General features: G+C 38.4%; 2 protein-coding genes across 4 annotated transcripts in view; one reads left to right on the plus strand and one right to left on the minus strand.

Annotated features, from left to right (window-relative positions):
- The window catches only part of lrtm2a (leucine-rich repeats and transmembrane domains 2a), a 26567-nt gene extending 16283 nt beyond the window's left edge, over positions 1 to 10284 (plus strand). For 2 of the 3 annotated variants that reach the window (XM_043236587.1, XM_043236586.1), the window contains 3 exons: positions 1319 to 1478; positions 4030 to 4626; positions 6360 to 10284. In XM_043236587.1, coding sequence (XP_043092522.1) covers positions 1418 to 1478; positions 4030 to 4626; positions 6360 to 6817 — 1116 coding nt within the window. In that variant the 5' untranslated portion in view covers positions 1319 to 1417 and the 3' untranslated portion in view covers positions 6818 to 10284. Of the gene's footprint in view, positions 175 to 1318; positions 1479 to 4029; positions 4627 to 6359 lie in introns of all 3 variants that reach the window. The other variant, XM_043236588.1, reaches the window with a different exon arrangement.
- Positions 1 to 23699, minus strand: part of cacna2d4a (calcium channel, voltage-dependent, alpha 2/delta subunit 4a) — a 37322-nt gene that overhangs the window by 12343 nt on the left and 1280 nt on the right. The window contains exons 2-27 of the mRNA XM_043236581.1: positions 22362 to 22443; positions 19951 to 20067; positions 19798 to 19857; positions 19553 to 19715; positions 19346 to 19477; positions 18965 to 19025; positions 17591 to 17741; positions 17410 to 17484; positions 17236 to 17325; positions 17039 to 17152; positions 16863 to 16941; positions 16055 to 16188; positions 15865 to 15882; positions 15055 to 15132; positions 13895 to 13975; positions 13682 to 13756; positions 13490 to 13576; positions 13322 to 13393; positions 13145 to 13206; positions 12995 to 13062; positions 12842 to 12887; positions 12673 to 12770; positions 11933 to 12026; positions 11733 to 11825; positions 11288 to 11418; positions 11125 to 11196 (exon numbers count right to left, since the gene is read on the minus strand). Coding sequence (XP_043092516.1) covers positions 11125 to 11196; positions 11288 to 11418; positions 11733 to 11825; positions 11933 to 12026; positions 12673 to 12770; positions 12842 to 12887; positions 12995 to 13062; positions 13145 to 13206; positions 13322 to 13393; positions 13490 to 13576; positions 13682 to 13756; positions 13895 to 13975; positions 15055 to 15132; positions 15865 to 15882; positions 16055 to 16188; positions 16863 to 16941; positions 17039 to 17152; positions 17236 to 17325; positions 17410 to 17484; positions 17591 to 17741; positions 18965 to 19025; positions 19346 to 19477; positions 19553 to 19715; positions 19798 to 19857; positions 19951 to 20067; positions 22362 to 22443 — 2333 coding nt within the window. The remainder of the gene's footprint in view (positions 1 to 11124; positions 11197 to 11287; positions 11419 to 11732; positions 11826 to 11932; positions 12027 to 12672; positions 12771 to 12841; positions 12888 to 12994; positions 13063 to 13144; positions 13207 to 13321; positions 13394 to 13489; positions 13577 to 13681; positions 13757 to 13894; positions 13976 to 15054; positions 15133 to 15864; positions 15883 to 16054; positions 16189 to 16862; positions 16942 to 17038; positions 17153 to 17235; positions 17326 to 17409; positions 17485 to 17590; positions 17742 to 18964; positions 19026 to 19345; positions 19478 to 19552; positions 19716 to 19797; positions 19858 to 19950; positions 20068 to 22361; positions 22444 to 23699) is intronic.

Consider the following 23699-nt stretch of genomic DNA (forward strand, 5'->3'; position numbering starts at 1 on the left):
ATGGATGTGGCAGGTGACAAGGCCGAAGTGTCACAGAAAGGGAGTCTAAGACAGCAGCGGCCATTTTACAGCAAAACGGCCCGGCGTAAACAGAAGCAACTTGTAACCTTGTGCTCAGTGATCTGAGACACACACATTTACAGCGCTGCGTTACACAACTGGTATTACGTAATGGTACGTCGTTATAATAAAAATATTCCCGTCTCTGTCATGTGCTGTAAGTGTTACAGTGTCGTATTACTGTACTGCAATTAACTAAATCGTCTCTGCGGTGTCAGTTCTACTACAGTTTTGTACCCTAGAGAGCTGTATTACAGTAAGCACCACTGTATTGCAGATGGCTTTGTACCAGGAGGAAAGTTCTCAGTTGTTTCTCAGAAGGTTGCTCTTTTATAGCTCGGAGGGCGTGCAGGATAGTTATGTTTGTAGTGTCAAGTTTGTTAAGTCTACGGGAGAAATACAAAGAGGAACAAATGAGACAATTGTTGACATATGTACTTGAAGCACACCCTGATATTCGAATCAAATATTTCCATAATTTAACAGCACGTTTGCATATTTATTATTGTCTTGTATTGTTTACGTGACAAAGAGTAAATCTTTTTTTAATATGAATTTACACATTGAATTATTGCGTAACAGTTTTTCATCAGCACAAAAATGTGTGGACTTTGCTGGCAGAATTTGATGAGAAATATTCAAGGTTGGCATTTCAGAGTTTGCTATATTAATACAAATCTGAGAACAGTTGGAGACACTGAGAAATCTTCTAGTCTTTTCCACATTGGAAAAATATGATAATCAGGAGATGTAAGCACAAGTCTCCATTTAGTCTAATTTGGGAAATAATATTAAATGTGACCAGTATTATTAAATAATAAAATATTTAAATAAAATAAAAATCATTTTAAATATTCAAGATTTTTTTATTACTGTATGATAGAATATAATTTTATTTTCCACAGCATGTTGAATAGTCGAATCAATGGTACAATAGAATTTGGAGCAGAAATAAGAGACAACGTTGCAAAGTTAATTAATAATTTGTCTTATATTGAGCCTAGACTAGAATACATACAGAAGGGATGAACCTTGACAGAAAGTGAGCTGATTTCAAAAAATGATCGATGACATGACATATTGTTACCAATATGTCAAGGTTTGTTTGAGTTTCACGGCAGCTACTAAAAGCGCAAACCACGCAGCTCGCACGCTCAGTAAGTCATCTATGCTGAGACAGGCAGAAAACAAGCGCTCACCTTCAAAAGTCATATTAGGTACAGACAAAAACTGACTATCCTTCAAACTCTCTCTGCAGTCTCGTCACTGGCCCCATACCGCTGCCTGTGGAGGCTGGCATCAGGGCCAGCTGATGCCACAGCAGATCTGAGGCAGCTGCAGTCGTAGAAGTGCAGACATGCAGCTCAGCACTGCACCTACAGTGGGTCGCAGGAGGAGAGGAAATCCGGACAGCCAAGGTGAGCCCAAGACACGCACACACACACACACACACACACACACACACACACACACACACACACACACACACACTCTCTTCTGAAAGGGGCTGGGCTTAAGCAGCGATTCCATTCATACAGTTTGAAATGCTTTATGTGGCTATCAATGATCTAAATCAATTATTTACATGTCACCAGAATGCAGACTGTTACATTTCAGGAAATTATCAGTTTCACTAATATGTTTGCGGGAAGAAAGGTGGTGTGTGTTGACGTATGTGTCCGTGTGGGTGTGTATAGAGTGGTATAGAGTGCGGCAAACATCACCAGCTGCCAAAGCAACAGATGGATTAGGACGGCTTTAGTTAATGTGAGTCTGATTAAAGATCTGCATGATGCATTGTCACATATACTTACCGTTCACAAACACAAAGCTTTTTGAAGAAATACCACAGCCATTCCTTTCACTTTAATGAACGTGAATGAAAAGTCGTGTTGTCAAGCTCAAAAAATGACAAAACGCCATAAAATGATCTTAAAAGACTTGCACACTCTTCAAAGACTTCAAAGACCACGAGCTAGATTTGTGCGAGTGCCTGTTCCCTGATCTGGATCTTGTGAAGAAATCTTTCCTTTGAGTGTGATAGTTTTTAATTAATGTCAAAAGACTATAGTTTGTAGACTTTAGAGCATGTAAGTTGTAGAAATTGTACGGTGCATTTTGTAGCTCAAAAGCTGCATTCCCTATTTATTTTCAATGCAGTAACCGGCACTGTTTTCAAATTTCTTTAGTAATTTGTTTCATTCATTCTGGGAACTGGAGTCCTCCTGTTAAAATAAGCCAATGCGAAAAGCTCGGAAAAGAGGGACACTTTATAAAATTGTAGTGAAGGCACAGAATAGATTATGTCCATTCTCTGGGAGATTTCCGTCCTTGCCACTGACACACAGCATTCTTTGTGGTTTTCTACAGTATTGTTCTGAACACACGGCACATCTCAGTGAAAGTACATTGTGTTTCAACAACAGCAGTCATATGCCCATCCTGATGTGCTGACACACATTTGTTCTCAGTCAAACAGAAGGGATGAGCACAAAGGGAACGATGGAAAGATGGGATATACGGAAGATTGAAGGTTGATTGGCCAAAACAGCAATTCTAGAATCATTCACAACTACATAGTTTAGAAGGACGGATTAATTATTGAGATTACGCAGAATTGCGTGAGTGTGTGTGAGAGAGAGTGTGTGTGTTTGTGATGATTTGTACGTGTGTCTCTGATTACAGAGGGATCAGGGTGTTGAGGCTGGTCAGGATCAGATATCTGAGTGCTGTAACTGCATCTGTCTGCACTCAAACTGCCAAACACTCACACACACGCTCACATTCAGCAATGAGACAACTGGGAACTCGGCGTTTAAAACCGTCATATCCATTGATAGCATGTGATTGTCTCTCACACACACAGAGAAACATTGCTCCCTACCCTCTTTCACAGTTGCATAAAAGAGAGAGGTGACGAACAGTTGGCAAATGTTTGTTTTGTCATGGCAGAGCAGAGGACGTTCTCTGTTTAACTCCGAGGCACATTATATTCCCATCATACATGTTCCTTTAGAACGGAAAAACGTATGCCGTAGGAGAACTCTCTAGTTCAGTGGTGGTCAGCTTCACACATGGTAAGCCAGCAAATATATAAAAAAAATGTTTTACTTGCCTATGCACCATTTTCCCTGCTAGCTTGCTAATCCTATCAGAACAGAACTCCGTGAATCCATCCAAAATGCCTGTCTAAAACGCAGGATCGGAATAGACCTGAAACCAAATTTTCGGTGAAACACACCAAATGAGAACCACTGCAGCTGCTTTATAAAAACCTGTTTACTGATACATTAAAGAAGCCAGAAACCAATACCGATCTAAAGAATTTATGTTACATCAGCCAAGGAGGAACCATTTAGCCAACTCGGGGAGCTCATTCAGAAAATGACAAAGTAATGACTAAATTGTCATTTACTCACTATTGGAAGTTCAGGGTAGTTCTTAAATTATATTTGCACTCACTTCTCATTCACACTCACATTCAGTTGAAATATTGAATGTTGCGTGCATTTCGTTATTGATTTTCAGTAAATAGCAAGTAAAATTTTGGTCTTTTCCGTGCAAAGCAAATCTAAAGCATACGCTTATCTTTTAAAAGCCTATAACCTATTAAGAGCGCTCTATGCACAAATCAAAACAAGTGAGTTTAAAAAAACTGCCTGAAGGTGCTGCAACAGATAGCAGCTACTTAAAGCCACTGAAACAAAAATACTGCTTCGTTTAAAGGTCTGTTCATATCACATAAGCTCCGGTTTAAAATAGTGTTGTAGGAGCAGCAGCTACAGGTTCAGTTCTGCTGAGCACTGCTCGCCTTCATTAAATACAGTACATGTGATTGAGACAGAGTGGCACTAAATCAACACCTGTCACATCTTTCTCATCAATCAAAACAGCTTTCAAAAGGAAACTGTTTATGCCAGTTCTTTCCGACGATATACACTTTTGCTGTTTTCTTTCTTTTTCCCGCAGGTCTGCTAGGTGTGCTGAGTGTGTGTGCTACGTTACTGCAGTTATGCGCTGGCTGTCCTTCAGAGTGTGTGTGTAACTCACTGGAAGCTAACTGCAGTGGGCGGAGTCTAGTATCTGTGCCCGCTCTCATTTCTTTCCCGGAGGGCACACATACCCTCCTTCTGGCCAATAACCGCCTCTCCTCTCTTCCCGTCTCTGCCTTCGCCAACCTAAGCACCCTGGAGACACTCGACCTGTCCAATAACTATCTGGACAACCTGCCTTCCAGACTGTTCCGTGAGCTGAGTAACCTGAGCGATTTGAGTTTGCGTAACAACAGCCTGACGGTTTTGGATCGCGAGTTATTTCGCGGCCTGACCCTGCTGCGGAGACTGGATCTGTCTCTGAACGGCTTGGCCGCTGTGCCGCTGGGCCTGCTGGATGAGCTGCAAGGGCTGACCTGGCTCTCCTTGGCTGGGAACAGACTTCACGCCCTAGAGAGAGCCACGTTTGAGCCTCTCGTCAACCTTCAGCACCTGGAGCTGGGCATGAACCCTTGGGAGTGTGACTGCAACCTGAGGGACTTCAAACACTGGATGGAGTGGCTAATATATCGAGGTGAGGATTGTGTGTGTGTTCTGTTTTGATTCTCTGCAGGTGTACTGGGATTTTACCTTAAAGGGATAGCTGACCCAAAATTCTGTCATTAAATACTCACCCTCATTCCAAACCTTATTCGACCTTCTGAATACAAATTAGGATATTTAAGATGAAATCTGAGAGCTTTCTGATCCTGCATAGACAGAAACACAACTGACACGTTCAAGGCCCAGAAATGTAGTAAGATAAATATCATAAAAATAGTTCATGTGAGATCAAGCACAATATTATGAAGCTATGAGAATATTTTTTGGCGCAAAGGAAACTAAAATAACGACTTCATTTAGCAATTTTTTTTCTCTTTCTAGTCAGTCAACCGTGGACTAATTAAAAAAGTCCTTACAACCTTTCTGGGCCTTGAACATGTCAGTTGCGTTTCTGTCTATGCTGGGTTTGAAAGCTCATGGATTTTACAAAAATATCTTAATTTGGCTTTCCGAAAAATGAATGAGTAATTACTGACAGTATTTTAATTTTTGGGTGAACTGTCCCTTTAAGGATTATGTGCTTTTTGGCCCAGCCCAAAGTGGACCGCCATAACCACCCTTAAACCTCTGTCTTCTGTGACATATTACGCCTATAATATGGCAACAACAGCAGTATAGTGTTCAATGAATTATTTAAACTATTAATATTTAAATTCCATCAAGTCATATAGCTCATTGGCATTTTCCAAAGGCTTTGAACATGGCTGAAGCAAAAAGTGTTTAGAGAATTATCAGTTTTAAAAAAGCTTTATTAAGCCTTTTAACAGATGGCACACTAAGCTAATGGTAAGTGCATGTACACCAGACATATTGTAGGATATGTACCCACTCTCTCCCTAATAATTTCCTGTCTATCTTTTGTCTACCACTGGCAATGAAATGTGGCAAAACCCCAAAAATTATTGTGAAGCAGAGCTTAGATGCCTCTGCTTCTTATTCTTTATACCTCTCGCTTTCTATTTTTCTATCTGTCTCAGTCCTTCTACTCTGAGTCAGAGAAACTCATTTCATTCTATTTCAGAGCAGCTTTGAGAGGGAGGGGGATTTGAAACAGACATGAGAGGCTGAGTCACAAAGCTTTTAGTGTGTGTGAGAAAGAGACTCCAGTCATGGTGGGCTCCGATTTTCTTGCTCTGTACCAAAACCTAGTGAGCTGCCTATGGAGGCAGCATTTGGAGGCATCATAGATGCTCTCCCGCCATGAAGGTAGGTATCTTAATTATGCTGCCTTCTGTTTGGAACAAATCCCATGGCATGTTTATTTTCATGGAGCCACAATGCAACAAATAAAATAATTCAAGATAGACACATTAAAATCAAGTGCTAGTCATCTATCCTAACATAAAAAATAAAATAATTGTGTAGCATATGGAGTTGTGGCCTATGTAGAGCATTCCAAATCAGCCTCATGAGGTTCCATGACACTTAACATGCTGCCTATGTGGGCAGTAGGCAGCATGGCGGCTCAATAGGTTTGGGAACAGAGCTTCTGTATGCATGTCAGGCTTATTAATTATACACCAGCTACTGCACTTCCTCTCATACAAACACACGCACGCAAATTGAAGAGGGCTGCTGACCCCACTAGCTGTGCGGTGCTATTTTGGAGGGCTTGAAGCAGCCATTTAAATTCATTAGAGGTGACTATTGTTTACCTCAGAGAGCTAAAATTTTGATTTCTCTTTCTCTGTTGCTTTGTCGTAGGCGGTTATGTCGATGCCGTTGAGTGTACACTTCCGAAGGACTTAAGGGGTCGTGACATCAGGGGCGTTCCTGTGGAGATGTTCAACTACTGTCTGCAATTGGAAGATGAGAATGGAGGTGGGGCTGGGAGCACGAAGGGTGGATCTCCACCTTGTTTTCGAGGGACAGCCGCTCCGTCATCTGAAGGTGCAGTGGTGCGTACGGAGGCGGAGCTACCAGACTGTGTGAAGCAGCGTTATCGGCCAGTCAGTGTTCGCAAGGCGATCGGTACAGTAGTGATCGCTGGTGTGGTCTGTGGAATTGTGTGTATTATGATGGTGGCCGCCGCAGCGTATGGCTGCATTTACGCCTCTCTAATGGCAAAATACCAACGAGAGCTAAAGAAGAGGCAGCCGTTGATGGGTGACGCAGAGGCAGAAGCCGACCCGGAGGAGAAACAGATCTCATCAGTTGCATAGGGTAATGGGGGAGAGGGGTCAGAGTTCAGAGGTCAGCCACAAATCTAAAGAACCCTTTACTGGTTGAGCTGCACATTTGATGATCATTTAGCTGACCAGCGGAGGATTCATCATCCCTGTTTCCTGTCTCTCTGTCCTTCCTGAGACCCTCTCTGACTCTCAGACTTACACTTTACTCTATCTCTAAACTTTGGCCTATGACCTTTGACCTATTTGCCCCAGGACAAGAGGGACCACTCAGCACTTTAGAACTCCCCCACCCTCCTCCAATGTTGAGAGGATCTCAGCAGAGGAGGTGTGGATGCAACTGTTCACAGTTCTGAACCCTGATGTTTCTAGAGGATCTTGTGCTGTCATTAGCATTAGCCTCTGTAGCAGCCTAATCATCAACCCAAACCTCCAAATCATACCTCTAATCCAGACCTTTAACTCTAATCCCAACCTCTCAAAACTAACCCAAGCCCTCAGCTCTAATCCCATCCCTTCAATATTAACACCAACCCCTACCATAACCATACCTCTAACACAGTCTACACCGGGTCGCAAATGCAAGCGGGACATCACATCAAAAGCCAATAACACTCATTATAATAAATGCTGTCTACAATGGATACTTTCTGATGCATTGCACCATATATTGATGGCCCAATTTCTGACATACTACATGGGCTTGTCCAACTTTTGACAAAATGACAAATTGATTTGAAATGTTGACTTGACAGTGTTCCATGTAGACAGCCTTAATCTCGTGTCAACCATTGTGCTCGGTGTAGAAATGGTGTAATCAAAAACGTCCAACTCTACTACCGATCCTAACCTTAAAAATCCAGCTCTACTCCCAAACTTTAATTCAAAATGTACAACAGAAATCCTGAATTTACCACAAACCTCCATCCCTAATCTAAACCCCCAACCCTAAAGGTCCAACAGTAACCCCTATCCCTACCATAAACCTCCATCATGAATCCTAACCCCCAAGCCTCCAGCGCTAAATCTCCAACATAAATCCATACCCCTTACCATAAGCCTCCATCATCAATCCTATCCCTCAACTCTACCCCAACCTTCAAATCCTAACCCTGTAATGCTTACCATAAACTAACCATAACTTACAATTTCAACCCTAAGCCTCCGGCACTAATCTTAACCCCCAACCCTAAACCTTTTACACGAATCCCTACCCTTACCAACAACCATTTAACAACTACAAAATGCCAATGATAATCACTGCTCTTACCATAAATCTCCATCACTAATACGAACCCCATAACTCTAACCCTCCATCACCCATCCAAACATCCAACACGAACCCTAGCTCTCCTCCCAACCCAAACATTAATACTAACTCTCCCCCTCCAACCTTAATTGTAACCCATACCCCTACCCAGTGTGAACTTGACATCATAACCCCCACATATCATATTTGAAATAATCCCACCTTATTTATCAGCTATAATATATTCTATACAATGTGACGTGACCCCAGTTTTATGTTTTTACGTGTGAGGTTTGTCTTTTGTATTGTGTGATAATTTGTGTTGATAACATTGTTTTGTTCGTTTACTGTTTGCTATTTCTCCACGTTCATCTCTAGAGGTCAGACGTGTTTTTGTAAGACTAGAAGAATCCAGCCCTGGTGTCTATCGTGAAGTGTCTTGAAGTATCGTGAAGTGCTAATGTAGAGCAGGCTGAGGACTCTGTGATGTTAGTGGAGGGTGGCAGATCGTGGCTATTGGAGCTGTTAATTATACCTTGGTGGCTAAAGAAGCACAGTGGCCCTACAGGATAGCTGCCCTCTAAACAAAACCAGAACGACAATAGCTGAGGAGGAAATAAACCTTACCTTTATTAAGATAGACTTTTCTGTGCAATATAAATCAATGTCTTTGTTGATCTGTCGTTTAATTCTGGACTAGGACGTCATATCTGATTTAGTCTGATCTTTTCTCTTGGGCTGGCGACGGAGGAGAATCGATTGCGCCTGTGTGATCAATTTTCTGCTTGTGGACCAATTTGCATAATCCGCTTTTCCTTGAGGGCAGAAGTTGTTTAGACTAAATAATTCAGATAAATTTCACTCGGGCTTTCGGAAGCCCGCATATATTATCAATATAAGCTTTTCTGAAGCAACGAAAAAGGGAAAGGCTGCGAAAAACTAGCCGCACACTGATAACATGAACCAACGTACTCATTTCCTCAGTATTACTGAACATTTAGAGAATATAGCGTTGCTAGTACGTCGCCGTTGGGTGTCTTGCACAATGCTGCCATCTATAGGAAGGATGTGCAGTGAGGCACAAGGGTGTGGAGCAAATATCGCACCACCTCATCAGGATTTAGGAGATGCTCTTCCGCTGTAACTATAGCAACAATCTTTCCCACACACTATTCATTACCAATGCAAATTACTGGTAAGGTTGCTGGCAAAAAGTTGTAAATCAAAGTACAACTAATTTGTGTGCTATACCCACACCAGCAGTTAAGCGTCTAGGGCTTTGTCTCTGTGTTCGGTGATATTTGCAGCCATAAGCTGAGTATATATATACATATATATATATATAAGTACAGATATACATGTATTCAAAAGTATGTTGAATATATGTATATATATATTTTAATCTGTGTCTTACAAATTATTTATGAACAATAACTTGATTGCAAAAACTGATTATACTTTTCCCTGTGTTTCCTGTGCAAACTCCTTTTGGAGAGGAACTCTTAAAAATCCTCCGTCAGAGAATTCAGAGAAAACCGGTGAATTATTAACGAGAGGAGTTTCGTCTAATGGTCGCGGTCTCTCCTGCCATTACTGTTCATTTAGCTCTTATTTTATACAGCATGTGTCAAAAGGCCTGTACTCTGCACGGGGCGACAAAACACATACCCTGTATCCTCTGTTATGAGAAGAAAAAAAAAGACAAAAAAAAGACAAAAGCACTTTTGCCACTGGTGGACTAATACTTTCCTGTCAAATTGCACTTATTGCGAATATTCTCAAAAGTGAGCACATGCTTGTTTATTGACAATGTCAGCAATGCGCTTAATCTGAATATAACCCGACAGAGAAGTCGTGATGTAACGTCAGTGAATATGAAGGGTGGTTTATAAATGACTCAGCTGGGGTGTGTTTACTCTCTGTCCTGGCCTTACACGTAAGAGCAGGGACACCACACAAACTTCACTACACACCCTCGCTAAACAAAGGCTTTGTAAATCCCGGTTGATGGATGAAAGAAAAGGATCTGCCCATTTGACTGAGCTGAAAGCATCTTCAAGATCTTTATGAAGTTCTGGTTTAATATCTTATAGCTTATATCGATGTGACCCTTTCTTCACTTGACCTTTTTTCTAAGACTGATATGAGATCCTTCTTTATATTTTCGCTTGATAAAAATCAGTTTGAAATATGATTTGTGAGCTGTGATATAATTCTGTGTTAAAAATGAATAAAGAATGTATTTCCGTAATTGTTCAAGTGTAAGATTCAGCAAGCACTCGCGCACCGTTCGCCCGACGTAAAATGATAAAATACGCTTTTGTAGCTTTGCATAAAATGGAGAACGATCCGGATTCAAAATCTGAAATGGATAGACAAACTAGTAAGTAACTAGTAAGCCCCTGCTTGTAGATAATAAAACCGCACCATTATGGCGGTATAATGCATCTTTTTCCATTGGCTGGCATTTGACATTGGTACTTTTGTAACACTTAAAAGCATGAAATATTGCAGCTTCCATAAAGATCAATTCTGTGACATTATTAACCAGAAATGACCCAAAATTATTGCAAACATGGAAGGGTATACGCAGTCTGTGTTTTTTTGTTGGTGTTCTTATTATTGTTTCAAACGTTCACATTATTGCAGCTGCTTTTGGGTCCAATCAGATTACCTCAAACGAACTTCACAGTAAAAGTATCAACTGTGTAAGAATAGTCTGCATTTACGGACAGCATTATTCCGGCAATTTACTGGTAATGTTACGGCTGTGTAACGAATTTACCGGTATTTTTGAAAAGGTCCTTTTCACGCATGATCTCTTAACGGTAATTTACCATTAAATTCCCAGTGAGGTCTGTATGTGTGAAAGGGGGCTTGTGAGTGCAGAAGAAATAGCATGAGCTAAGGTCATGTTGAGGAAACGAGATGTTCACGAGGAGGCGAATCTATAAATGGTTGCACATCCATACATGGGCACATGTGCGCACACGCTTCAAATGGACAAAGATAACAGCATCTCGTAAGCACGGACTAATATAGAAGAAATAAAAACTGATTAAAAGATATGAATAACCAGGGAAAAACGTACCTCCAGCAACCGCTGTCTTTTTGTTCACAGAGACCGTAACGGACGTGACGGCAATCACAAATCTGCCATCCACTGCAGTGAAAGAAAAAAAAAATGAGCGTAAATACACAGGGTGTAAAATGTCATGGCCTGCATGATGTGGAGCGCTGGGTGAAGGGCTAACCTTGCGTGCTCTCCTCTACAGGGACATAGTACAAAAATCGTCCAGACGGATTCTCCGGCGCGCGACGATACCAAACAGGGAAATGGTCCAGAGTAAAAATATTCTCCTTATCCGATGGAGATAAGAATTTTCTGAGAAAAAAAAAAAAAAGAGTTTCAGAGATGCGTATGTATTGAATCTATATTAAGCACATTGATTATATATACGAATATGGTTAGCATTTGTTCATTGACTTATGTATAGCCACATGAACTGACATTTATTGTTCTGCTTTACTGCCTGTTCCTCTTTACCCTCTCTGTGTTGAGTGTACTTTAGAGTGCATACTGATGAAAGTTATATGAAGTGCTGAGGGAGCTTTAAGGCGGCCTATGACAATGCAGATGCTGTCTATGTGGTGGAGTCGTGACGCAGACGGCAGGAGCTCTCGATTAAAGGTACTCACTTCGCCACGCGTTTCTCTACGCCGACGTATCTGATCATTCTGGTGAGGCCGGAGCGCGTGCCCAGGAACGCCGTCTCCACACCCCCATCGATGCTGCACACGACGGAGACGAGGAGAAGAATGAGAAAGGTCACAGCCGAGCGTGCGTTTGAGTAATGAAACCTGTCTGTGACGCTGCGCGAGTGGGTGGGAGGTTTTACCCGGAGGCGTTGAGCAGCAGAGCGGTCCAGTAGGCTTCCATAGGAGCTGTGACCACTGCGTCAAACAGAGTCTGCTGCAGAAGTCTTTCATCACCTGAAGAACAGACCGTACAGAACTCAGCTGCGGATATCATCAATCAGCTGCGTTTAAATAAACACTCAAAACGATTCCGATGCACACAGAAAATAAAAGAGATGATTTACGTGTGCAACTAATTATTTAACTATGTTCCCCTCTATTTATATTCCGTTTGCTTACACAGTTCAGGCAAAAATCATATTTCTATTATGATTTGCTCACCCTTAAAGGAATAGTTCACCCAAAATTATTAACTCTGCCATCATTTACTCACCCTCGGGTAGATCCAAACCTGTTTTGATTATTATATTTTGAATTTTTTTTTTGCAACCAGGCTGTTTTGGGTCGGTTATAAACTTTTTTCAAAATATCTTACTTGAAGGCGAGCAAATGATGACACAAATGCAATAAAACGTCAACGTCTACCACCAACTGTTACCAAATATCGTCATTTGCGTTCAATGGAAAAAATAAAATCAAGGGTGAATTATTGTCACACCTGTCTTTTTGAATTATCATTATCTTTTTTTTTGATTAAATGCTTTGGTTTTGCTTATTCGTAATTGAACATGAAAATAAATAAAGGTAATTCTACAAGTAAAAACTGAAATGCCGATGAAAACGTCTAGTCTAGCGTCCAATAGACAGAGACAGAACTCACATTCCAGGTCTGGTTCTTTCCCTGTTAGGTACCGAACCACAGCCTGAAACTGTGTCAGTTTGAGGTGATGTGGATCGATGTCAGTCTCACAGTATGTCCTGAAATATCAGGTTGGGGTCTATTAAATCGTTTCAGATGTGAAAAACAGCATATTCTAGTTAAAACCTACCATTCGTTGGCAATAGTGACATCAGAAGCGGTCAGGTCATGTAGGCCTGTAGACAGAAAAAAAACAACACAGCTGAGAGGATTGAATGGAAAGCAGTAAAAAGAGGTAGGCGGATGATCTTTGGTTTGCAGGTGCTAATCCGAAAACCCTCACCTTCTTCAACTGAAACATTTCCGATGAAAATATTCTTTCCGTGACCTTTGGTAAGTACAATCCCGAGGCTGACAACACACACGCACGCACAATATAAGTCCAGAAGTGTCACGCTTAGCCAGGATTGAAATGCGTTTTATCGCTGCTCACCTGAATGGAGTCTCATTAATGGTAGTGTAAAAATATTCATTTTTCAGGAAAACAACTCTCTTCTGAGAAGGGAACATATCGGCATGTGAGTATGACAGTCACAGCTAGGTTATTATGATAAAAAAATCAAATAAAGTAAACGTGTAAGAAGCGAATTAAAGGCCAAAAACAGCTCACTCCTTTCTCTACTGTTGCTCTGACGTCCAAAGAGATTGTCCCACTTTCCCCTTTTACCATCGCTGTTCTCAACTAGAGGATCAAAACACACAAACACCTTGAAGCCATTGATCTAAAAATGGCGCGATGAGAGTTTATTTATACGTACGTGTGCGTTGTTCCACTTACTGCGTCTTCTGTATCTTCCCACTCCACCTCTGACAGATCCACACTGTTATAGTTCGGCTTTGGCTTCAGCTTCTTACCATCTTTATACTACCACAACGTAAAGAAAGTATCGGTGTGACCCAAACTAACGACAAGGCAATCGGCTCTCACGAGCAATATGTGTAGATTAGAGTCTAAGATTGTGGAGCTCACCAGAGGTCGGAGGTCAGGATGAGAGAGGATATAGCCATTATTAGTGTTTAAGAATGCGTAGCCATGAACTCCCAACTAAAACGGCAAAAAAGCATGTTTGTGGACTGAACAATCGGGCATTTTCACTTCACTGACACGGCCTGCCTTATCATAGAAAAGATATTAGGTGTGATTAGTGTTGGTATAAACAGAGGACTGAAGACACGAAGGTACCTTGTATCGAGGAGCCAATCTCATGAGCTCTTTCAAAGGGACATCCGTGCCAACCACACCAAGGAGGATCCCGTGAGACAGCTGCAAGACATCAACAATGCAATTTTTCCTTTAAACAACCACGATCTCAAATAACATATAGATTTAACTGTTTTTAAAATAATTTGCAAATGGTTAAAAACCACTGAAACTGAAAATATTTACATATTAATTAACACTTGTCAAGGACATATGTAACCATGGACCACAAAAACAGTAATAAGTAGCACGGCTGTATTTTTTTATAGCCAACAATACATTGCATCTGTTGTAATGATAGACTTTTCCTTTCATTTATGATTTATTCTTTTCAAAAATTATTAGGAGCGTAATTAAGATCATGTTCCATGAATATATTTTCTGAATTTCATACCGTAAATATATAAAATCTTAATTTTTAATTAGTAATAGATCTCGCACAGATGTGTTGCACATGTTTCGCTAAGGACTTCATTTGAATTTTTTTTTTTGCATTTATTTTTTGCACCCGTTAGAAGACGTTCAATAGGCTAGTCGTATCTCGGCCAAATACTGTACCGTCCTAACGATGGAAAGCTTATTCCTTCCACTTTCAGATTATGTATAAATCTCAATTTGACTTGATCAACTATTGATTAGTTCTGGCTGGCTATATAAGCGCGAGCTCTTGTCTTCAGGCGCGAGCTCTTGCCGGCGTCAGCGTCTGGTTTACAAGCCCCTACAATCACCTTTTTAGGTACAAAAAAAAAGTCAGCGTAATATTTTGTAATATTTTTCTTGGATTATGTGAGAGGTTACGTGTTATAAGGGATGATTTTAAGACGGGGAAGTGACGAGCTTCCGTTAAAAGAGTCCGTTATTCCAGTTCCGGGTATCGCGAGCTCCCGAACAACATTAACGGAAACGAAAACACTGAAAAGAGTCGTTCAGTTCAGTCCCTTTCTGTTTTCACTGTTATGAGGGGATTTCTTGAGCCGTTTCATTCACAAAAAACAAACAAACAACTACAATAATGTCCTTATGCGTTTAATTTTTACACGTTCCTTATTCCTCCACCGTTATGGTGAACTATATGAAAGGTTTTGTGTGAATGAAAAGACACTTAGGCAGGTCACAGTGTGTTGTTGTTGTTGTTAACTCACAGTTTCTTCTTTCTTGCTGAACACAGGCATGGCCACGGAGGTCATCAACAGCAAACTCTGTGCCTGTGTGTTGAAAAGCTGAAAGACCAGAGAGACGACATTGAATTAAAGATAAATCCCCGCCAGGCCTGTGAAGTGGACAGAAACCCCAACACATCCATTAAGAGCAGATGCTTCTCTGGTAGGTGGAACCAGTTTCTTACTGTTCTACCAAACGGCAAAATAGAGCCACTACGCCAACACTGAAACTGAGAAAAATGGCTTCAGAGTTTCCGATTGAATTAATATCAATATCAATCTATGACCAGACTCGGACGCTGTTTCCAAGCGGTGCAGTTGCCGTCTCTTGCCTTTGTAAGGCAGTGTAGTAATCGTCCAAATGTGCACCCGCTGAAATCTGAAGAAACATCTCCAGATTATAAAAGTCAGATCATTTACAAAAGATTTCCAAAGTCAACGCGTTTAAATCCCCGAAATCAACGCAGAAGATATGCGTAGCTAGCGCTTTTGTGAAAATCATTTTAGTCCAAAACCTAAACGTAAGAGTACACTGTCTATAGAAAAAATATAATAAATAAGTTCGCACATAAAAACAGGTCACGTCTAGACTTGCAAATAGAGTTTGTGAAAAGTACTTTTGTTTTTGACTGAAAATCTACCAGAAATTTCTTCAAACTAAAACCTTCACCGGCGTCAGAACTCCTAAATTAGGACTAAATAGTGTCTAACGAGGAGCTAAATTACATGAAAGCTACTGGGTTCGGGCCTACGGGGTGATTTCTGGTCTACTGCGCGGGACGAAAGCGTTACCTCTGCTGTGTTGGGTAGCTGGAACGAGGAGGACAGACATAATGAAGTGACAGATGTAATGAGATCGCTCTCAGGAAAGAAATCACAGCATGACAGGTTCAAAATTAGGTGTTCAATGTGCAGTTTTGAGGCAGTATGAAACAGTGTGTACAGTGCTAGCATCTTCAAAGGGAAGGAGAGAAGAGCTCACCACGCTGTCCATGTACGCCTCTGTCCAAATGATATCGTGATCATGGTTGATGACCATTGGCCTGCTCAGCACATGAAGATATTCCATCACGTTCTCCTGAACATCCGCCAGAGTAGAGATATGAGTGTAGTAACCTAATTACAAGCACACAAATCAACAGTAATGAGATAATGTGACAGATTGATTCTTGTGTTACCAGCAGAGGGCATAGCTGTCACAAAATCCAATTATAATTTTGTCAGAACGTCCCGTATTTACATTTTCATTTCTATCCTCAGTATGATTTTGCACAGGTCTGTCATACTGCCTTTACTTATCGGTGCTGTTATCGTTAACTAAAACTAAATGAAAGGCAACTGAAATAAAGTAAACCATGAAAACAGTTAAACTTTTAAGATATTGAGCCTCGGAAACGGAAATGAGGTACTAAACATTTGGTAAAATTAATTAATTAATTAATTAACGCTACATAGAAATATCAAAAAAGCAAGTAAGAAAACTTGTAAAATCAAATTAAAAAAAAATATGAATAAATATATATATATATAATATATATATATATATATATATATAAAAATTATATTAATAAATGCCGTAATTGTACATAAATAATACTTTAGAATATATTTTTTTGATTATTCTCCCCCCAACAATTAATGTAAAATGAAACTATCAAACTCAGAAAAAGCTTCGTAGGAAAAGCTGCAAATAAAATCATGCATTATAAATGCCGTACAAAGTGTCCCCGTTTTCAGTACAAGTAATAGACCTCACTAGCTCAGGTGGTCTCCCACGATGCTCAGCTCACCTTTATTGTTGCAGGCAATCCATTTGACATTGTCAGCAAACGTTAGCTCTCGTCCAATCAGATATGTGAACACTCGCACCTGTTTGAAAGCATATTGTGTAGCTTACGCACAGAGGTAAAGCGTGTCTCCATAGCGTGTGTGTGTGTGTGTGTGTGTGTTTGTGTGAGTTTGGTACCTTGCGTTCTGGCCAGTTGAACTCTTCAAACACCTGCTGGAAATCCTCCATGGCTCCGTCGGTGATCAGCATGATGGCCTGGTTACATAAACTCCCCCTGCCTTCCGCTGCTGCCTACACGCACAGACAAACTCGTGAAGTATCGATATTTCCATACGGATATACTTTCCTTCTCTCAAACACTAACACGCGCTCACCTCGTTGAGAATCTTGAAGGACTCTTTTATGGCTTTCTTCACCTTCCCTTCTCCTTTCACTTGCAGCTCCTCCACCAAAAGTTTGAAGTGCTAGAAATAAATAGGATGCGGAGAATATTAAAATCTCATACGGCTGCCGAGTTCACTGCTCTGTGCGTTTAAAGAAAGCGTCACCTCGCGGTTATCCAGGTCGGCCTGGACCAGCGTGCCTTTAAAACAGGGCTCTACATACCGGACGTAATCGCTGTACTAGAAAAACAGAAAAAAAATAGATGTTATTTACGATAATAACCCAGATAGAGGAGCTTGCCCCTTCTGATCCTGTCCGGTTAAGACACAGTGCAGGGGCTCTTACCGCAATGACGTTGACAAAGTCATTTTCACCAAGTGTGTCTAGAATGGTGTTGATGGTGTGTTTAGCAATGGTGAGCCTCAAACCCTTCATACTACCGCTAATGTCCACAGCGATGATGATGTCTTTGGGGGACGTGGCTGCCTGGATGTACCTGAGAAGGAGAAAAAAATATTGGAAGTCTTTTTTTATTATTATTATTCTTATAGAGAGAACTTTTTTTTTTTTTTGAGTGTTTGCAACTATTTGTAGTGAAATAAATCTGAAATAAAAGTAGTGTAGGCAAATTAAAAAAGTTTTGTTTACATTTATATTGTATATATACTTTGTGTGTATATATATATATATATATATATATATATATATATATATATATATATATATATATATATATATATATATATATATATAGATGATAGATATATACAGACACACACATGCAGTATATATTTTTATGTGTATAATATACAATGTGATACATAAGCATAACATTTCTTATATACGTGCATGTTTGTGTTTTTATACATAAGTATACACAGTACTCAAAAACCTTTGTTTTGGATGCGATTAATAACAATTTGACAGCACTAATTAAAGATAAATATCAGATGAAGAACCTAAGCTTGGATTATAGAAAAATGTAATTAATTCAAAAATAAAATAAAATGAAAACTCTAAACTTAAAAAATAAAAGCTATAGTATAGGAGTAATACTAGCTCATATGGCCATTGACAAACACTCAAGACCTTTCACAGTAATAACCGGATAACAGCGTGTGAAATCTCATCTACGTAATGTTCTGAGAGAAGGAAGTAATGAGATCACAATGAGCAGGTGACAGAGAAGACTGAACGTTATTGAAGTCGTATTCACATTTTTAATCGGCTTACTTTGTGTTTATGTCATTTATTAACGTAAGAGAACTGCTCAAATTACATAAACGCACCACAGTTCAGACATAGCAACGTTACACAAGCCAAAAGGTTTGTACTCTGCGTTCGTTACCGCTAAAGAGATTGCGTGCATTAGCAGTAATAACGTTAGTCCTGGCAGAAGGCGTTCGAGGAAACTGGGCAGATGCAGGAGTCAGTCACGGAAAGGAATCAAGATTAAAATCTATCGCTGAGATCAGTCCTTCTGCTCCTTGACCTTGGACTCGAGCCAAGCAACTAATCTTGATGTCTCCTTGATAGTTCTTGATCGTTAACAGAGGTGAAAGATGTCCAACACGATCAGTGAGCCAACGCTTGTCCCCGCTTTGAACTTCTGCCACCATCAGCATCGTGTTTTTAAGATGCTTTGTCAGCTTAAGCATTATTTTAATGTAATACGTAATAGATATATTTTGGATATATATAAAAAAAAGAAATTCTCACCAGTTGCGATTCCTGCCATCAAAAGTGACGACTCCATTTTCATCAGGTGTCCACTTGATACCTTGAAGAGTGTACGAATGAATATAATTACGATCTCCTCTCCGTGAGAGAGGGGAGGATTTCTCCGTTCAAATGCGTGTGAGATCTGAAAAGCCTGAGTTTATTGGTTTTGTTACTGTGTCAAGAGTCTGATGAATGAGAGAGGCAGAGAGTAGGGCCTGAGTCACCGTCATCATTAATCACACCAGTAATCATGTGTCAATCAGACTCCGTCCTGTGTCTCAATGAGCGCAAATGCATGCCATTTTTGGTCTTATATGTGGCGTGACATAACCTGCAATGGCGCATTTTAAGGAAGCAAGGTTGTTGTGTGATGTTTACCGGGGTAAAGTCTGAAAAATCCCGTCGAACTGCCGAAGTACTGCCAGGTTAGAGTCGGGTCTTTCTCAAAGTTGCTGGTGAACACGTCATTCAGCGCTTCTGACATAAACACCCCGTTAAGAATATCGGGATCTGAGGGACACGGAGAGATTTGCTCGACCTTTTTCTGATTTGGGATCAAAATGCAGTTCGATTTCTGCGTCTCACCTTTGTTGTAGACGTTGGTGGGCACCTGTATGACGCTTTGCTGGGTACTGACAGGCAGTCTGTTGAAGTGTTCGTTCTCCTCCAGAGGAAATTCACCCCCGAGGGCCACGTAGTTCCCGTCGTCGTCTAAAGTGTTAATCATCATGGAATTGTAGTAGTCAAACTGCAGAAGAGCAAGCGCATTTGAATATAGATCGGGGGATGAATAGAAGATGAGGGGATGGAAGAATGGATAGAGAGCTCACCTCTAATGTTGCATTATATTCGTGATAAAAATCGGCATCCTCTACTGTCTCAGCCATTCTCTGGATAAAACACACACAAATTATGCATTCAGGATAACTGAATAATTATGTGATCATTTTACAACTGGATAAATAAATACTGATATCTCTGACCTTCACTGATTTCATCTTTCTGCCCAGCATGTTCTCCATGTCTTCAGCAAATTCCTTCACCATTTTTAGACCATCCACTTCCTGCATCTTGACTATGGGCTCCACATCTTTATATTTCTACACACAGACACGTATGTATTTACTTAAATTTTAGTTTTTAATATAATTTTTATTTGAAGAATTTTATATTTATATTATATCTTAATAATAATAATAATAATAATATATATATATGTATATATTTTATATATGTATATGTATATATGTATGTATATATATATGTATATATATGTATATATGTATGTATATATGTATATATATATATATATATATATATGTATATATATATATATATATATATATATATATATATATATATATATATATATATATATATATATATATATATATATATATATATATATATATATATATATATATATATATATATATATATATATATATATATATATATATATATATATATATATATATATATATATATATATATATATATATATATATATATATATATATATATATATATATATATATATATATATATATATATATATATATATATATATATATATATATATATATATATATGTATGTATATATATGTATGTATATATATATATATATATATATATGTATGTATATATATATATATATATATATATATATATGTATGTATATATAGTATATATATATATATATATATGAACTATGTATGTATGGTATATATATATATATATATATATATATATAAATATATACATAAGTATGTATGTCAGGTATATATTATATATATATATATATATATATATATATATCTATTCCATTATATTCATATGTATATATATATATATATATATATTATGTATATATATAATATATATATATATATAATATATGTATATATATATATAAGGCATATAGATAATATCATATTTATATATATATATATGTATATAATTAGGTATTATGCAATATATATATATATAATCAATATGTAATGTAGTATTTATATATATATATACAGTAAGTATATATATATTTATAAAGTGTATATTTATATATATGTATGTATATATATCTATATATATATATATATATATATATATATTTATATATATAAATAGATAAAATATATATATTTGATCCGTATTTTTAATAATAATCAATGTATTATTGGCTAATCACAATATGTGACCCTGGACCAGAAAACCACATAAGTGTCAGGTTTTTTTTAATTGAGATTTATAAATAATCTTTCCATTCATTCATGGTTATGATATGACAATATTTGTCCGAGATACAACCATTTGAATATCTGAAGGCACAAGAAAATCACCTTTAAAGTTGTCCAAATTAGGTTTTTTGCAATGCATATTACTAATCAACAAATGAAGTTTTTATATATTCACAGTAAGTAGTTTACAAACTGTCTTTTATAGAACATGATCTTTACTTAATATCCTAATGATTTTTGGCATAAAAGAAAAATCGATAATTTTGATCCGTGCAATGTATTTTTGGCTAATCTTGCAAATATACCTCAGCGACTTGTGACTGGTTTTGTGGTCCAGGGTCACATATAACAACAACAACAAAAAGCATGGATCTGCAACTATATTGTATATATAGTAATTCTCTAACATTCCATTAGAGTAATTCAAAATGAAGAACAAAAGCTTTATATGTGCCGTGGAAGTCAAAAATTCAGAATATAACATCGCTTTGTTAACCGCAAAGCAAAGGCCGAGTTCTAGATCACTGTTGAGAGTATCAGAGGCCAGAGGCAGAAGAATATCAATCTGTGTCTAAAGCTATGAGTCCTGCTCTTTACCCGTAGGCCAGGAGGAAACAGGAGGTCAGACAGGGATAATCCACCTCCACACAACACTGTAAGAGTACCAGGCTTTATTCTGAGCTCAGATTAGAGATACAGAAACAAAAGGGGAGAAAAAGAGAAAAAGAATAGAGGGAGGAGGAGATGCAGCAGTCTGGGAAGGTTAATCCTCTTCCTGCCTCGCTGTTCAGGCACATCCTGCTGTTGTGCTTCACTAATAAAGGCCCTTAAGGTGAAAGCACGCCCACATATTCAGGTCAGATATAAACTGGTAGTTATGTGACTCTCTGGTAGGCAGATGGGCTGCTTGTAGGCTGGCACCGTGTCTATGGTTAACCGTACAAAGTAATGTTAATTAGAGTCTTGTGTAAATTCAAACAGATGCCTGATAACTGGACACAGCTGCACCTGACATTTACCGGCAGTTAGACACATTGCTAACGTAGTGATTTAGGGATAAAGCTAGCAGATTATCAGACAATATCAGAAATGTCCCTGATTGTTTTGTTGTCCTGGTTGAAATGAGAGGGTAAAGTCAGATTTTCAGCAGACAAACCTTCTGTAAGAGTTGAGCGCCTGAGTATCTGTTTGACAAGGCCAAAAGCTGTTTTCCAAAGGCTTCGGCCCACTGTTGAACCCTGTTCAGAACACAAACAAAAACCTTACATCTTCCTTACGTTTTATTTAAGCAATATCACAGCCCAGCCCGGTAAATAAAATGTGACCATGAGATACATTTTTAAATAAATCTATAAACAAGATGTTAATATGAAGTAACTGAACGGACAAAACCATCTGTACTATAGCATGAGTCGTCAGTGTAGGGTCGGTAAGATTTTTTATTTATTATTATTATTATTATTATTATTATTATTATTTTATTTTTTATTTTTGGAAGAAAAAGATGCATTCAACTAATCAAAAGTGACAGTAAAGACATTTATAATGTTACAAAAATTTCCATTTTAAATAGATGTTGTTCTTTTGAACTTAACATTCATCAAAGAATCCTAAAAAAATGTGTCATGGTTTTCATAAAAGTATTTGAAAACTGTATTCTGTTATGATAATTATTCGCACTAAATCATTCTTAGAATGATTTCTAAAGGATCATGTAACACTAAAGACTATATGATGCTTAAAATTTTAAATGGAAAATATATTAAAATAGTCTTATTTAAATAATATTTAAACATTTATTCCAAATAACTATTATTTAAATACTATTTTAGTTATTTAAACATTTATTTATAAGTAATATTTCACTATGATATTGCAACCCTGATGAGAAAATAAGAAAAAAAGCTAACAAAAAAACCTTTGGTGCGGAAGTCTATATGTTAACAGATATGGCCTAAAAGAAATGGATATTTTATGGATTTTTTTAAATTTTTTATTTAATAGGGGCAGTAATGCCAGGCAGATCACTGACATCAGCAGCACGCAGTTTTAAGATCAGTTGTGTCTCTCAAAGTAGAGGACTTCATTAATTAATAATGAGGGGAAACCGTTGTTAACAATTATCCGTTTTTGCCCTGCCAGTGCGGCCGCTAAGGATTTTAAGCTTATTAAGGCTCGTGCTGGTGTTTTCCATAGTTTAACTTTCATGAACTACGCTAGCTCTCAGAGAGACCAAAAAGTCTGTTCAAGCAGGCTGTGTGTGTGTGTGTGGATTTTGAGTGAATGTTGCCAGTGGAGTTAAAGCTTTGGCTTATAGTCTTTTGGCTTTATACAAGGGCTGACAGGAGGTGTGCAGGTCATGACCTGATGAGATTTGGAGAAATACTTCAGTTCTGCGCAAGGAATCAAAGGAGCGCTGTTAATAGTTCGTCTATAAATGTGTCTGAGGGGAGATGCCTATGTTGAACCTAGCTCTCTTTTACATTGTGCGCAT

The sequence above is a fragment of the Puntigrus tetrazona genome, chromosome 4 (assembly GCF_018831695.1).
Source record: "Puntigrus tetrazona isolate hp1 chromosome 4, ASM1883169v1, whole genome shotgun sequence".
Taxonomy (NCBI): Eukaryota; Metazoa; Chordata; class Actinopteri; order Cypriniformes; family Cyprinidae; genus Puntigrus; species Puntigrus tetrazona.